Raw genomic sequence first — 17,606 nt, 5'->3', positions numbered from 1 at the left:
TCTTTTGTTAGTTGTGCTTGAGGGCATGTTTGCATGATTAAGATGTCAGATTAGATGGTATAGGAATTAACTGAAAGGCTCTTGTCATTGTAATGAAATAGCTTTTTGATGTTGAAATTGGTTATTCGGTTTGTTTTAGCCATGCTGGCAGCGTGGCTCTATTGATCTGTTAGTCCACCACTTTGTTCCAGACTAAAATATCTCCGTATCCATTGGATGTAGTGGTACAAAATTCAGTTCAGACATTCAGATCTATTGGTCACCACGCTGAAAAAATACCATTACAAGTGAAAGTCCTGCATTGAAAATGTTACTTAAGTAAAAGGACCAAGTCGGCTCTGTGTTTTACACATTTGGTATTCCAGTTAGGATCCTGGAAAACCTTTTACATTTTATAAATATTTTCATTGGCTACTAGTCTGCATAAATAATTAGACGGCCATTAGTTTGCAAGAAGGTAGCAAGCAGGCTGCTTGCCAAACTGGCTAAAGCCTCCACGCCTGCATCAATGGGTGCTGAAATAACAACATCAGATATATATTCACCAAAGATTAATAGAAAGGATTAGGTTCATGTGTTGCAGTGATAAAATTTAACTGAATTAATTAGCATTTCCTGGCTCTTAAAACTATAACAAGTTGTTTTTACATGGCTTCCTGAGGTGTGTGGCCTTTGAGAGAGAGAATATTAAAGCATAAATCTTTGAATTTAACTCCACCGTGAATCATGGGTTTCACTCAGTGTATACATTATACAGCCTCAATGAAGTGTTTAAAAAAGACAGATGTAAAAAGGATTCTTCTTTGTTAAAATGTTAAGACACTGAATGTATAACCAGATGCTACTGTCAAAATATTGGTTACCCTATTATGGTACCTTTTAAATTTACAGTACACATCCACCAGCAAGTAACGGTACATAATAGTCTTCATTACTCATTTGACTGCTGTAAGTCACTGCTTCGACCTTACAAATCTCTTCCTAAATTCTAAGTAATTGCACCAGATGCATGAATAGGGGGTTTGAAATGTTGGTTGCACATGATGGATGCAGAAGGTGCAGAAAAGTGATGCTCTTTAATACAGAAATACAAACAATCAACATCATCCCCTTGAAACTGAAAATGTGCTCCATGCAGTCAATATTATCAACTCAATGGCCCGATTGTTATGAGTAATTCTTACATGCAAATGTGGTCAGTTTAAGTGTCTTTTCAGTTTCTGTGGCCAGTGATGCAGAAATTCATGCACTCATTTCTGAAGTTCTATTACTCAACCCCCCTGAATATAGTACAACACATCACACTCTCTAGATTATATCCTTTATTGTAAATAAATAAATAGCTGGCATTGAATTTGTGGGCAGATTTTAATTATCACAGTGAGGGTTTTATTTTGTTGTCTGTCAAATGTAGAGAAACTGTCTGGGAAATATATTTATTTATATATTATGCTTTAGTTATTATTGGTTTGAAACTGAATCAGGCACACCCTATGATTAAATAGGCTATTGAAGTTAATCAATGTAACTCAGAGTTCACAAGTTCGACCTCATGCTGCAAACAAATGTGACGGATCTGGATGTTAGACTCCAAAGAACACATTAAACCAATCAAATAAATGTACATAGGTGAGTTAACCTGTATACAACTCATATACATAGGTGAGTTAACCTGCATTTAACTCATATAATGTAGGCTGTCCTGTTTCCAGAGTAGGACCGGGGCCGTATAGCCCACTGCAGCCGCGGTAGGCTACTTCCGTTCCGCAGAGAGCGACAGGCACCAGCCAGCCTAGACTGTGGCGGAGGTCCAGACACAATAGACTGGGTAAGTTTTGTTAGCGAGAAAAATAGATGAATTAAGGCTGATGTTTTACCGAGTGGTCAAAGTATACGAAACGGTCTGCCGCCTGTGTGTGTTTCCAGGTGAAGTCGAAGGTCAGTTTGTTTGTACACCCGCTGAAAAGAAACAAACAACACGGTCGTGGATAGTTGGTTGCACGGAAAAGGGGCTCCGACTATGTACTGGAACGGAGTTGTTCCTGGCTGCTGTCTGACGCGTTTAATGTTTCGTTGTCACATTTGTCCTTGAAATACCTATTTGTACGCTTTGTTTTAATATACATAACCGCAACGTTATGTTTAATAACCAAGACAACCGACGTGTATCGCGGCTAGCCGGTTGTCGGTTCACTTGTAAAGGATGCTTAGCAAGCAGCTTTCCCAGACGCCGTACCAAGAAGTAGTCTCATCCCTGAAGTCGTAGGGCCTGAGTGTTCGTTGCCAGTTGGAGTTGAGGGGAAAGGGGGGGGGCAACCGCTAGCAGGTAGCACTATCTCTGTTTAGAGGCTGGGGGTCCCGGGTCGACACCATGATAGACTGCAGAAAGAACAAATATAAACACTCATTTGTTCCTCTGTCAATATATATCCCACGCGCACATATTCTGCTCTGCTGCCCGGACCTGGTTCACCGTGCTGAACCTGTGGTGGCTGTCGGGGCGGTTGCCGCGCGGAGGTGTGAAACCAGCATTTAATTACTTGCTAGTTATTAGTCTTGAGTTTACCGGTGTGAAATGGTTGACTTCAGTAAGTGCGAATGTGAAATGATTAATAACTTCAGTAACGTTAGCTAATGTTAAATATGTGGAAAAATAAAAGCGCATGAGCTATCAACAGATTTGTTTCTCTCACACACACATCTCACTCTTTCTTTCTTTCTCTTTCTCTGTCTGCTGGATAATAATTTCCCTAGTAATTTATAAACATTACTTTAAGTCTAAATTGGATATTGACTCAATGTTTTTCTCGAGTTGCTAATAATTATTTTCTCCAAAACAGGAATACAAGAATAGGGTAGTTTAAATACCGGAGTACAGAGAAGTGTGTCAATATTTATACTCTACCTGCTGCTGTGGCATGTAAACCAGCAGTTTCTTATGAAAACATGCAAATAAATGTTTATAAATAGTGAAAGAGGCTAGTGTTATATGAAACCAGCTAATCGGCTATTGTGGCCACACAGAGGGCAAATTAGCATCTGCTTTGGTTAGAAAGCATTCTGAAACTGCTCCACCTTCTCGCGGCTGTGAAGTTAAAGCTAGAGTATGGAACTTTTACATATAAATGAACGTCTGTAAAGGCTCTGACACACCAACCCACGGCCGGCCTTTGGCAGTCGGACTGACGGCCTCCCCGAGTTGGTGCGCGAGACGTAATACGTCCCCATAACAGCAGGCGCTAATCTGTATTGTCGCCCAAAAAAATGAAAACCGCCAGCTGATTGGACGAACGCGTCACGTGGGTCTGGCTTCTCTTTCAGAAATACGATCTTGTATTTTTACGAAAATAGTTCACTGGAACGTGTTTCTGAAAACATTTTAAGCGAGAAATAGGCCATGCAGAATCTGTCTTCCTTTCAGATCGACAAAGGTCAGTTTAAAAGATTTTAAGAGGCGTTAGTCAGGCTCATCCCGCTCGTCATCCAGTCCCTCCAGAAAAACGTGATTATGCGATCGCATAATCAGCCAAAGTTTGTATATTTATGCGGGGGCAGCATCAAATACGCTGCACTTTCGCCGCATAAATTGCCGATTTCCGTGAAAAATATACGGGCGGGGCTTGCATGATTTCATAATCCCCACATTTTCGTTGCAAAAAAGTCCCATATATCTTAGCAGAAAGTTGAAAAATGTTTACTTGACACAAGAGCAACCATTTTCCCCTATTGCCATGGGAACGTTATGAAGTGACGTAATTACGTGAACATCATCGAAAGCAGGGTGTTGGGGGAATCACTTTTTTCTTTTTCATCAAACCGCAGTTTTTGCAAGTTTCCTGCAATTTTTGCAAGTTCCTGCAATTTTTGCAAGTTCCTGCAATTTCATCGCATACAATTGCATAAATATCATATAGCATATTCCATCGCATTTTTTAAGAAAACGTGCCGCATAATCAAAGATTTTTGCCCGCAACAATCACAAAAAATTCTTTTTTTCTGGAAGGACTGGTCATTTCTGGGTTAGCGCTCCACCAATCGGATTCGTCATTGAGTCCGACTGCCCGCCTTCCGATTCAACATGTCAAATGGTCCCAAATGAAGGCCGACAGCTCCTCCGACTGACGACGGCACGGAACGCACCAAACAGACTTGAGTCACTGACCTCGCCAGACTGTCCGACTGCCGATAATCGGGTTGGTGTGTCAGGGCCTTTTACATTCAAGCCCTTGCTGTACTCGCATTGCAAGACCTATCTACACATTGCTGTGTCAGCGCTGGAGTATGGTCCGGCTACACCGCTTATCTATCTGGGATAGGGGAGGGGCACACTCTTATCTGTTCGTATTTCTTTAAACCAATCCCAACTGTCCTGGCTGGCGCTAAGCCCCGGACGCCGGATATCATTCTTTATCCCAGCAACGTACATCCGGTGAGCACGACTAAGCCCTTGCTAAACAAGTTCACGCAATGCTGATTAAGCCTATCGCCGCCAGGGAGAGCTCTCTGTATTTCTCACTATACCAGAGATGTGGTGGTTGGTTTCCGTGGTAAATTTTCTGTGCTGGCGCACTGTAATGTAAGTTGCATGTAGTATGCCGATACAACTTATTTTTACTACTCGAACGAGTAGATTATTAAATCCACAGCAACGTTGTTACATGAGCGGTACACAGAGTGCCGTCAACTTTGCTCACACATGTACATTTCTTCACATTATAGCTGCTTATTCTGGCTGTCTGAGTGGTTACACAGTATCTATCTGTATTACCCAGTACCGTACCTTAACAAGTAGGAAGGCGGGAGAGACCACGTAAAAAATTTTCCGCACTCCAGCTTTAACTCTGCTTGTTTTGTTGTTTGTGTTTTCTGTCCCTTTTTAGGTTCCGGCTCTTCTCCAATCCAAACCGGTATGTCGGATGAGGATTCCCGTGCAAGCACCAGCTCTTCTTCATCGCCGCCTTCCTCCAGCCAAAACAGACAGAGGGACACACTTTGCAAAAAGAAACGGGAGAGCAAAGCCAGCATGAGCAAGACCTCCAAGCTGCTTTCCACCAGCGCCAAAAGGTAAAAATAAAACCCCAGATTGTATATTAAGACTCACTTATTATATTCTGACATAGCTCAGGAAATATCTCACAATTCAGTCAGTTGTTTACTGCTAAAATAGTTTTGCTTTAATCTGATTTCTTTCTATTGGTAATTTGGGATTTCTCTTGACAAAATACCACTTTTAATAATAATACTTAAACTATGGTTGCATTTAGCTGATTTCTTGCATGGATAAATTTCTTCATGCCTACAAGAGTAGGCATGAAGAAACTTCCAGTGCAGCTACAATGAGGTTTGATAGCAGCCAAAAAAAAATGCAGAAGTATCAACTGTACATTTCAGAAGAACAAGCTGTGTTTTGTAGTAGGCCTACTTCCAACTTGCATCGTCATTCGGCTGTCGTAAAGGAAGAAATCCATTGTAGAAGAGGAACCCGTGATAATTTCTCCTCAGACAGTAGTTTCAACAGGCCATAACCTACACCGTCACAAGATATGCTGTGACAAGATATGACTGAGCAGCTCAAAGCTTCCTTTTTATCCCCTGAGGATTAAAAAAAAAACGAAACAAGACCTCTCACAGCTTACTTTCACAATCAATGTTGCTCTGCGTTCACACATTAAACCAATAGCAGAAATGACTGACTCACAAAGTGATAAGATAAATAAGGTTGATTGTAACCGGAAATCACGTTTTATAATGTTGCTCAGAAGATCAGAGCTGGTTTCTTTTTCTTATGGGCATCTTTGTAATGATCATGTTTTTATGGAGGAATAAAGTTCTGCCAGTGACTGATTTTAAATTATTTTTTTGTGTGCAGGATTCAGAAAGAGCTGGCTGATATTACACTGGACCCTCCGCCAAACTGCAGGTGGGTTTCATTCTTTGCTTTAAAGTCTGTTAATTTTCTGTCCAGTGGTGTACTCATTAGGAACACACTGATCCTACTATTTTTACCGAGTAATACCTAAACTTGAATATACAAAGTACTCATCTGAATCCCGCTATTTTATTCCTACTGTTTTGAGGTAACACGAGGCTGTAACTACACATTATTTCTTAATTATAAGTGGAGATGTCCGTACACCGAAACTATTTTTAGGTCTGTGCAAATTTTAATTATGCTGTCCTCCAAAGATATATAAAATTGTGTTCCAATTTTGTAATTAAAGCCACTCAGAAACTATAACTAATATGGATTGATGACATGACTCAGTGTGCTGATGTACTCATGTACTGTCGTGGATAATATTTCCTTTTCACATCTGGTTAATTATCATGCACCATTAAATGCACAGTTAGTTGCAAAAATATTTAGAAAGTTATTTTTAAAATACAAAATGGGCTTATTTTCAGTTTAAGAATCTAGGGCTGTACCGAATCCCATTTTTTGATCTTGGAAGCTTCGGTGCTTTTCAACAGCGAAGCTTTGAAGCTTCGGTGGCAGCCGCAGCGGCGGGGGAAACCAACATTTCCAAACTGCACCTGAAGGCAGCTTTTTTTCACGGTAAAAGAGACGAAGCGAGCGATGAAGCAACTGCTTTGTTGTTGCAAGACAGTCCCCCGTTGTTAGACAAACTGCTGGGCAGTTCAGTTGCATGTGTTTCGTTTTTTACCTTTTGTAGTGTTTAAAACTTTATTTTTTATTTCTTTGCAACCATAGAGGCAGAGATGTTCCCTGTTACTGGACTCGCACGTTGCGATACGGACTGACTAGTCTGATAGTGGGTTAATGTAGATGATTGAATATGTCACTTTTGGTTCTTGGAAATTGTGATGGCCATTTTTCACTATTTTTTGACATTTTGTAGGCAAATTCGATCAATTGGGGAAATAATCCACAGTTTAATTGAAAGTGAAAAATAATCGTTAGTTTTAGCCATCAACTCATATGGTATTTTAGCATGAGGACTTGGGTGTGACCAACCCTTCTGCAGCTCGGTTTACTTTAGTGTTGCAAGTTGAAAGCTTTTCCTTAAAACTAGACGGTCTGGTCTGAGCTCCCATCGCAGCAGGCGTCCTCCCTCCTGCGGAGTCCTGAGGCAAATCACTGAAGCCCTCCCTGCTCCAGGCTGCTGTTCTGCAGCAGAGCCTGACCTCTGACCTCCCTGTGACTGGAGAAAAGGAAAAACCGAGGAATCTCTCCTATCATGGCTCTGTAGATCAAACAAGCCACCTCAGGCCACAGGCCAACCCAAAAATGTACGCCGTCTGGATATTTGCTGCTAACTGAAGGAAAACATTTTGGTATTTTCAGTCGGTCTTAAAAAAAAAAAGTCTGCTATTTTAAGTTGTCGTTGTTACTGCTGCCAATATTTTCTATAGACTTCTTCTCATGTATAAAACAACAGCTTCTCAGGCTGGGAAAAAGAGTGATTCTCTTCTCTACCTTCCACCTTACAATCAACCAGCCTTTCATAAAATCAAGCTGTAAGTTTGCTGCAGGGAAGCACACGGCATGTGCAAATGATCATGTGTCCATGTCTCTGACCGTATCAGGACTACGACGTGATGATGTTCTTTATTAAATGAACGTCTTAAATTCTGGATTAAGGACGGATGACTGCAGCTGTAGCTTCTCACACTGAAGTACAACTGCAGTTTCAGGTTACCGCAAAAGACTTGTGACATTTGGGCAACCTCATTATGGTCTACCTAATTACTACACAGCTTAAAACACAACCTGCACCAGCACATGTTGGATTAAAAGCCATGTTTAATTAAGTAACTTGATCGTGTATTTTGTAATAACTTGTTCATAATGTAAAAACACACTCAAGCTTAACTTGTTATAGATAGAGAAGGTAGCACATCTGCATTTTAGTGATATTAATGAAACTGAAGACACTCAATGAAGTTTTGTCCTTCACGTCCTTGTTGCTTTTTTATCATGTACTCATTACTTTATTGTAGAGATTATTTAAATTAACGGGCAGTAGTTGTTAAGAGTTCCAGCATCACTATAATGCTGCAGAATATTGATCAGTTGAATTTTTTTTTTTTTTTTTTTTACCACAACAAACAATAATTTTATTATTGATTTCATCTGCAGATTTTCTTAATTTAACTAAGATCTCCTAATTCCCCAGAACCCAAAGGGACTTTTTTTTTTAAATTGTTTTTGTCTGACTCAATAGTCTAAACTGCAAAGTTATTCAATTTTTGCAAGTTTGCAATAATATAGTTGGAAAATAGTTGGTATTTTTAGTTGATTATTTTCTGTTCATCGATTAAACGACTGATCATCTCAGCTCTATATTAAATTAATCCATCTCATTAAATCAAAACACTTCCTCTGAGTTTTTGTCTGAAGTTGTATTGTAAGGAGTTCTGCGGCTGCCGCGCTGGAAAACTCATGACGTTTAAGCTGTTTGACTGTTTAAAGTCTCCACCGTGAATACGTTTCATAGTGCAGACATGACTGCTGCCCAGCTGTGTTGAAACTTTGCACAACACTGCTTTGATTTATGGGAAAGGCTGCTTCGCACCAGGTTTCATAACTGTATCAGATGTATCTCAACCAACATATCTTATATGATATCAGTAGCAGAGTGGCAATTGGGAGAGTCAGGACTTTTCCCGGTGGGCCAGTAGTGTTTGGAGGGCGCGAGGGTGCTTAATCAGAAAGCACTAACAAAGTGCAGTTCACAACCATGTCTAGGATTTTCAGAAATATAGGGGGATCAGTGAGCGACCCCTCCCCAAATGGCATAGCCCTGGTCAGCCTATGACGTAAAGCCATCGGACACCTCCTTTTTTTTTTTTTTTTCTCGTCACGTTTGGAAGTCTATCGGTAACATTATTTGATTTAATCCTGGATCCGTATCTTGCATCCCTTAATGGCTTATGATGAATGCAGATAAGAGTAAAATGTTGTGTTATGGTTCAGTGGGAGTGTGTGTTTGAAGGAATGTGTTCACATTATTAAAATCACCTCACTTGGGGCACCCTGGTAGCTCACCTGGTAGAGCATGCGCCCCCTCTCTTTCTCCCCCCTCCCCAATGCCCCCCCACACTTTCCTGTCTACAACTGTCATATCCATTAAAGGCCAAAAAATCAACTCACCTGGAAGTCAGTCTTTCATGTGGTGGATGTTTTCATCTGTCATATCTTTTTTTTTTTTTTAACACCAAGTTAATTAGTCCAAAACTGCGCTCTGAATTGATTTTCGAATTCATAGCTGGCACTGAAACTCTGCCAAACGCCCGTGTTAACGCTGATCAAAAAGCACAGCAGAGTGCACCATCTGCCCCCCACCCAACAGTTTTGGATCAATACTATTATGTCTTGTACTCTTGGCCCCGGGGGGTTTAAGACCACATGTTCTGCATGTTAGGGGGATAAAGGCCGGGCAGCTTTGAGGAAAAATCAATACAGATTACAGATCATGACACACAACCCATCACTGGGGATTTGCTTTGAACTGGGGCATCTTCTGAATAATGCACAAGGGAAATGAAACTTTCATCGCACCACATTTAAAGGGGAAACAAATTACATTTTTATGACCGGTAATCTGTTAAAGTCACTTTGCAGAAATGTATTAGTGCATGTTATGTCCAAATTGTAATTATTATTTTTTTAATTATTATATTTATTTTAATTATTTTACAGGAAATGTGACACATTATATCATTTGCACAGGTTATGTTTGCTTTCATCCACTAAAGGCAGTGCAGTAACTAGGTTTCCCATGATGCTTTTCCCTTGATGCTTAAGAGTTTCAGAAATAACGGAAATGTTTCATACAGTATCTACTCCCGCAGAATGAATTTGGGTAATTTTGGTGGAATTTCCCTTTAATGCCACACGTCGGGCACATCTTTAATAAAAAGTGGCATTTATAGTCTGCTTTAGTTCAACTCCTTACTGAAGAAAGAGTGCAACGCCCACATACGGTAGGCTTTAGTTGTGCAGCGATTCATCCGGTTATACACACAGTACATGAATGAATATGTGGCGTTCATACTGTAGTACACACTGCATTGATTACTCCATTGATGTAGATCCAGTTGCATCTGCTTGAAGCTACAGAAGCCCATAAACTACATTGCTATATTGACACTCTTCCTCTGTGTGTGGGTGTATTTTTCCCCTCAGTCTTTTCCTCTGACTATTTATTATGCTGCATTTACTGTGAGATTTACTTTGTAATGGTGTGTTTGTTTTTCCCTGGTGACATTTTTCTTCCTCTGCATCACTGATGAAACATTGCGGAGTAGAATGGTAGATAAGAACAAAATAAACATTGATTCTTTACATTTTCAAATATGAATCGTGGCGTGCAGTAGCAGATTAATCCGATCCATGTTTTTTGGGAAAACTTGAAATGCACTAAATGTATAAATCTAAAGCCGCCTACACACAGGTAACGACATGCTGTTATCTCATTGCTTAGGTCAGCAGCAACAAGGTCAAAGTTGAAATAATTTGAACTTTGAGCGCAGCGCAAAGCGTCAAATCTGAGCAGTGCGCGACACCAGGCGGTGCGCAACGCATAGTTGTGCGGGACCACCCTCCCCATAGGAAATCAATGTAGCGGCCGGCACAAAGCGTTTTTGCCGCCTATCACGTGTAGGCGGCTTAGGGTTGTGGATTCAGCACCAGAAACCATTGTTCATGTGTGGATGTTGCATTTCCCAGTGCTTCAGTTTTTATCTAAGTGTTTGTGTGAAGGTATTTGTTTGTGTCTGCAGTGCTGGCCCTAAAGGAGATAACATCTATGAGTGGAGGTCGACCATCCTGGGACCACCGGGCTCCGTGTACGAGGGAGGCGTCTTCTTCCTGGACATCACCTTCACACCCGACTACCCCTTCAAACCCCCCAAGGTACTGATATTAGTACCACACGTCTGTTAGCACTCATGCACACTGTGATCAAAACTTAACGTATTGTACAGATACCAACCATAGTATCCTGACTTGGTTTTAAAACCACGAGACAAACCGATGGAAAATCTGATTACTTCAATACAAATCTTTACAGCCGCATTTCATAGGTTGACACGAGAGATTACTATTCAGAAGTAAATTGGACTGTATTACAAAGAAATCCGTAAACTGCACTAAGCTGGCTGACTTTCTGACTCAAACTGAAAGTTGAGATCTGACATGGGGAGTTTTTTTTTTCTGCTGTCACAGATGTTTTTTTATATTTAGCCATTAGATTGTTACATTAGTGTTACATAAAGGATAGGTCTGTTTTTCTACATTTGTTTGTCAAATCCCATGAAAAGTCCAAAACCAGCAGTGTTACTTATCTGTTTTCTCAAGACTTTCTGACTTCCTGATCCTGTCTTTGACACTCCGCTTTGAGCACATTGGTTCCTATTGAAGACGTAAATGTTTTTTAAGTGAAACAAATATATACTTTCATTTATTTAAAGGCAAAATAATGTTCTTAAACTGCACCATTACAGGAAATTGTTAGACCTTATGGTTTAAGTTTTTAGTGACCATTACTCAAACAGGTGTTGGTATTTTTGTGGAACAATTTAAGCCGCAGATTTGTTCAGTTTTTCCGACAACAATGGAGCTCTATGGCACGGAGTTATAACAGTTCTTTGTTGGTTTTGATCTTTTAATGGGTTTAAAAAGGAAACCCCCTTTAGAATATCACCAGACTTTAAAACAGAAAGAACTAATGCACCAAGCTTTTTTTTTTTTAGTAAAATAAAGCCTCTGTCAGATCACTAGCACTTAACTATTAGCTATAGATTGTGCTTTTGTTTGAAGTGTTGGAGCAGAAACAAAGTGCTGGCTGTCTGCACGTACTCTCATCCACAATACAGGATTTTCTGGAAAAGCTGCTCTCTGCAGTTAGAATTTTTACACCGATTGACATTCTTGAGTTGAATCCTAACAGTGTTGTTGGTTCTGGTTTTTGGAACAACTCTACTGAAAACTCTGTTTGACCAATGTCCTGACAAACATTTTTTTCTGTTCTCTCTTGAACACTTTAATATGTTTGTAATATGTTTGTTAATTCACCGTTCGCTAAAGCCACGCCCCCTAGTTACTGTTACTACGCCCGTCAAACAATTGAGAACCAGACACATAGCCATGGCTGGGTTGAGCTCCATACCTGTTGGTATAAGTGATTGGTTTTGGAGTAATGCAGCAGACATATCCTCCAGGGCACGACAGAAAGGGCTGCAATATGCAGTGGAGGGATATGTTCAATGAGCTCAACCTCTTGCTAAATTATCTGTGTCGATAGCAACATGTGCTTGACAGGCTAACAGCCGGTCTCACGGCAGTTTGTGTAAATGTCCACGTTATTCTTAATCTATTGATACGTGTTCACGGAGACTTTATTCTCGTTTTTTACGTGTAAATGTAACGTTATTTTCTCGGGGAAAGGACGCCGGGAGGCGGCCGAAAAGGTCGCTCCATAAGCCGGGAAGAGCCCGCGAGGCGGCCCGCTGGGGACCCGCTGGATGAGGCGGCCGGGAGGCGGCCGAAAAGGACGCTCCAAAAGCCGGGAGGCGCCCGCGAGGGACCCGCTGGATGAGGCGGCCGAAAAGGTCGCTCCATAAACCGGGAAGCGCCCGCGAGGCGGCCCGCTGGGGACGCGCCACAATTTTTTTCTTTCCGCTTGGGTCTTGGGCTTTGGAAAGGTGAAAAAAAACGTCCCCTCCCTCTAAACTTTTGGGGTACCTGGTGTCAGACTTGCAGGTGCAATAGGCGCATCGTTTCACCATCTTGCTGAAATCGCAATGTTTGACGGGGGTCCTTCTCCTTAGTTACAGTTGCTGAGCTAGGATTGGACGAGGACCGTTCGAGAGCGGGGTTTTGCGAACGGTCAATTGATGTCTGTGATTTCTCCTTCATAATAAGAGCTTTCTTATTTTTTTTTAAAGTCATTGCTGTTTTGTCTGTATTGTGTGGATCCACAGCTGATATTCTGTGTCTTGAGGATATGGATAGTGGTTCATTTGTTTGTTCCCACAAGGATTATTTGGACCAATTAAGCTACATTGTGTAACAATGTGGTTATTATGATGGCAATAAAAATGCCAATCTGGATGGTAAAAACACATTTTCACTTGTTCTAAAATGAGTTTTATAAGAACATTTACTATAAATAGATATGTTTTTACTGCTGGCATATGTCCTGATAGCTTTAATGAGAAGTCCTTTTAATGTTTTTGTGAAAGCAATACAGTGACTTCCTGCAAAGGTTGTTTCCTGGCATTTAAAAGTACCTCTTTGGGGCGGCCTCAAGCTCACCCAGTAAAAGCGTGCGCCCCTTGTATGCTGAGTCCTTTGCAGCGGCCCAGGTTTGAATCCATCCTGCGGCCCTCTGCTGCGTGTCATCCTCTCTTTCTCTCCCCCTTTCCTGTCTATCCACTGTAACTATCGACTAATGGGAAAAGCCCCAAAAAATAATCTTTAAAAATGAAAAAGTACCTCTTTTCAACCACAAGAGGGCTTTCATGTACTGCAAATAAAGGTGTCCATTGAAGCAGTGACTGCAGGTTTAACACTGAAGGTTTGAGTTAGTAGTTGGTGGTTCTGCATGATTCTGTCCAGTATTCACCTAAGTCCAGTCTTAATATTCATTTATAAACAATATTATAACAATTTATCAGTAAACATGACACCCTTTTTAGTTGAAATGGGTGAGACTTTGGTAAGTTTGTAGGAAAAATAACAAAGCTTGAAAACATACATATCCCTGAATACGTGTCTGTCAAGGACGGCATACTGCAACAATATGTAACTTTACACATCATATCTGACTTTTATTGACTATTTTCAGTGTTTGTCCTGGTCGAGTCTCTGGATAAACAATACTAGGAAATGGTTTGTTTTGCACCCTGACTGTGAACAGCACCGTTTGTGTGTCTGCAGGTAACATTTCGTACGAGGATCTATCACTGCAACATCAACAGTCAGGGGGTGATCTGTCTGGACATCCTGAAGGACAACTGGAGCCCCGCCCTCACCATCTCCAAGGTGCTGCTGTCCATCTGCTCCCTGCTCACAGACTGTAACCCAGGTAAGATCAAGGCTCGGTAGTTGGAGCCCCCGCACAGTGACCAAACTGCTGAAACAACAGGCTGATGACTTGTTGGCTGTCTGAGGTGGACTGCACAAGATTACAGTTAGATTGTGTGTGTTCAGCATGCTGCAACGAGCAGCTAACCTAAAGGTTTCTCTCGGTTATTCTGGCTCGTTCTTTCAAAATGGACAGCCTGTTTGCAGCAGGAGACAGTGGAGGCCATGTATCAAGTGGACTCTTATTTCATTTATTGTCTCGCTGGCTTTCTTCAATCTCACCGATATCCGCTCCGCTTCTCGCAGTGTGTCACATCAACAATATGTCCGTGAGGAGAGACAGGTGGAGGAAAATCAAATCTAACGGTTCAGACTGAGGGACTTTTTAAGAATGTGACTAGAGTCACACTACACGCTCTTTAAAAGCTACCTGAACAGCTTGTCCATGGTTTTCACATAACCGGAATCTGAAACTCTTTTATCAGCTGCAAAACACAACGGCATCTGGACATTCTGTTCTACTGTATTTTATAAATGTTTTTGGCTCGTAACCCGCATTTCTACCAACTGTGGAACGGCTGCGTGTCGGCTCTGTGGTCCGCCGTCCTTCAAAACCCACCAGGTCCCAATTTGTTGCGGAATGGCTGTGGCCATGACTGACAGCTGAAGTCACGAGGACCCACGAGATCTCGCAAATTCACCTATGATCGCACGATATAACAAGATGTAGTTTCTATAAACAGAACCACAAAACCAACAACAGTTTGACCTGTTGACTTCAGGCCTGTCTCTGTCCATTATCACGTTTTCAAGGTGTAGTGCAGGGAAATATGATCCACCGTGAGCACGGTGTATTTTATTTAGAAAATTAACCGGATGTTTTAATTAGTTTCTGTGCTCGACTTCCTGTCCCGCACAATCTGCCGTGCGCTGAATGGCTGCGGAGCTCTCCGGCATCCGGCATCCGGCAAAAATAGAAGCTCTGCATATCTGCTCCGGAGGGCTGCGGACCACCGCAGCTGGGACGGAGTCGGTACGCAGCCGTTCAGCAGTCAGTGAAAATACACACATTGACTTTAATGGAAACCTAATGACTCCACCGCCGCAGCTCCGCAGTTGGTGGAAATTGCGGGTAAGAGTGAAAGCAAAGAGGGAGTTTTTGAATTTAGCCTTAGGCCACAGACAAAAATGTATTTTGTGCCGCAGATGACGCTCCTCATTTGCTCTGACGTCCCAAGGGCTGCTTTATTACAAAATTGTGACAGCGATCTGATTCTGCTCTATAATGTACAAATAAAACTTTCTTATCTCTAAAAGTCATTCTGAAAAAATATATGAAATGGGTAAGTGGAGGTAGTGAAATCAGTACTAAAATTTTTAAAACATTCTGTCCTAACGGGACGTAATCTTCACTTGTTTTTACTCTGCAGCTAAATGTATTTCTTGTTTATAAATAAAGAGAAATGGCAAATGATAAGAGCCAGATGTTAATTCTTTGTTTCTTGAAATTAACATCTGGCTGTTTATATTCATTCATAAGCCCTTTAGTGTCTTCTTCCTCTCTTAGTCTGTTTTATCAATGCTACACGCAGACAAACTTAACTTGAAACCTATTTTTCCATCCAGCCGACCCCCTGGTGGGAAGCATCGCCACCCAGTACACGACTAACAGAGTGGAACATGACCGAACAGCCAAACAGTGGACGAAACGATACGCCACATAAACCCACAGAGGACGGCAGTGGGGGGAGGAGGAAGAGGAGGAGGAGGAGGGGTGGGGAGCTCTGGGTGGTTTGTGTTGGGCGGGTTATTTCTATCTCAGATTTTTAGTACTTTATTGTCTGGTATATTTTTTGCTTCCTGATTAAGTTATCTTCACAAATATGGTAATAAAGGAACACAATGGAAAGGAAGTCTTGTCTGCCTCCTCTTTTCTTTGACGTAGTTAATTAAAGGCTGGATTCCACATGCAAGCCTGATGGAAAATGCCCCGTCATCACTCACAGTGATGCTGAGAACACTTGAATGAATATTAGAAGTTGCATTTTAAGATTGTTATAATATTTGAATATGTTGAGGGTAATTTTGAGTACATTTGAGCTTTTAACTTGGTAAAAATGTCACCCTCTGTATATGTAATTCATAAGCAGTATATACACAATTAATGACTTACAAATACTTTACACGTGTAGTTGAAAGGAGATAATATTTTTAAATGCCTAAAAAATGGCTGTATCGTCTTATGACATTGTTTTGTGTTAAACCATTTATTAAATGTTAATATAGTGCCTATAAATGCTATATAGGGGGGTGTGAAAGTACCAATAAAGTATAAGACAAGTGAAGAAATGTTTGTTTGTCTTCTTGCTGTAGCTGCCTATTTTAAAAAAAAATCTAATTATATTTTTTGAGCCGTTTAGGTCTTCAAAAGGAATAAATGATTTTTCAAATTGTCCCCCGGTGAGATATAGAGTTTTGAATTGAATTAAAAATGAGCTTTGGCTGAGAGCCACAAACTAAAGCATGAAAAAAAAGATCTATTGCCATCATTATCCTTTAGTATGGTATCTTTTTTATTATATTTGTATCTAACCAGGTCCAACCAAGGCCCAAAGGTATCTGTCTAGCACATGCATTTGTTTTGGAAGAGAGGGAAAGAAAGACGCAACTTATTTTTAAAACTATTTTAGTTTTTTAAACGGCAGCTTGCAGTATGCATAGCAATGTGCTGATGTATCTATTTGTGGCTGTGTAAGGTTACTAACTGTAATGAAGAAGGTGAAATGTAGCCACCAACTTAAATTTTAAAGATTGATGTAAAACCACATCTTACAATGTATTTATATTAAGAAAAAAATACATATTACATACATGTCTAGAGCCCTGTTCAGACCCGGTATTAACATGTGTCCTGGGTAAAATGTGTCCGATTTTGTGGGAATCGGAAGCGGTGACAGGCATTAAGAATGACTTTAGCTTGTTTGCTTATGTAGGTCATACAGAGGCATCCGTATTGAATTGAGACTGTTTGATAACCAGTTCAAAACTCCTTGTTTTAGTTTTCAGCTCTTGAAATACTTGGGGTGACTGAAAGGTCTTAATGACCTTATGTCCTGCCAAGACTGAACCATTCCACAGAAGCCTGAACTCTGGCCAGACAGCTCAATCTGGTAAATAAATACACCCTCAGGTTTTACAAGGGTTAGAAGTATGCATGGTTTTTAAACTGACAAATGTTTGGCTCTGTATTTATTTGAATAATCTCCTTTTTGAAAAGGTTGAAAAGAACCCAGACTATTATTTTCCAAAAACAAAAAGTGGCCAAAGTTGAAATAGTTAATTTTCAAAACAAAGCTGGTTTTGTACATGTGCAATAATAAATCCCAAACATGAAATTCCTCTGGTCAGCAAGTGTAAATGTTGAAAAATGTTAAACATTTACATCAGTCATTCACATTGTAGGTACATCATACAGTTGAGCATGTGATATTTACAATAGCCCAGAGAGTGCACTCATGGTTACAGTAAACATGAAACCGGTACAAGTAATTAA

The 17,606-nt window shown here is 40.7% G+C and overlaps 1 protein-coding gene across 1 annotated transcript; it reads left to right on the top strand.

The window, feature by feature from the left end:
- Positions 1-1,546: 1,546 nt before the first annotated feature.
- LOC114557084 (ubiquitin-conjugating enzyme E2 E1) lies at positions 1,547-15,966 on the top strand. The gene is made up of 7 exons (XM_028580362.1): positions 1,547-1,629; positions 1,713-1,828; positions 4,881-5,064; positions 5,870-5,920; positions 10,747-10,879; positions 13,907-14,054; positions 15,680-15,966. Exons 3-7 carry the CDS (start codon positions 4,910-4,912, stop codon positions 15,775-15,777), a joined length of 585 nt encoding a protein of 194 aa, XP_028436163.1. The 5' UTR covers positions 1,547-1,629; positions 1,713-1,828; positions 4,881-4,909; the 3' UTR covers positions 15,778-15,966.
- Positions 15,967-17,606: the final 1,640 nt, after the last annotated feature.

The sequence above is a fragment of the Perca flavescens genome, chromosome 6, assembly GCF_004354835.1.
Source record: "Perca flavescens isolate YP-PL-M2 chromosome 6, PFLA_1.0, whole genome shotgun sequence".
Lineage (NCBI taxonomy): Eukaryota > Metazoa > Chordata > Actinopteri > Perciformes > Percidae > Perca > Perca flavescens.
The sequence above is the reverse complement of the archived record's forward strand: the minus strand, read 5'-3'. Positions and strand labels throughout refer to the sequence as shown.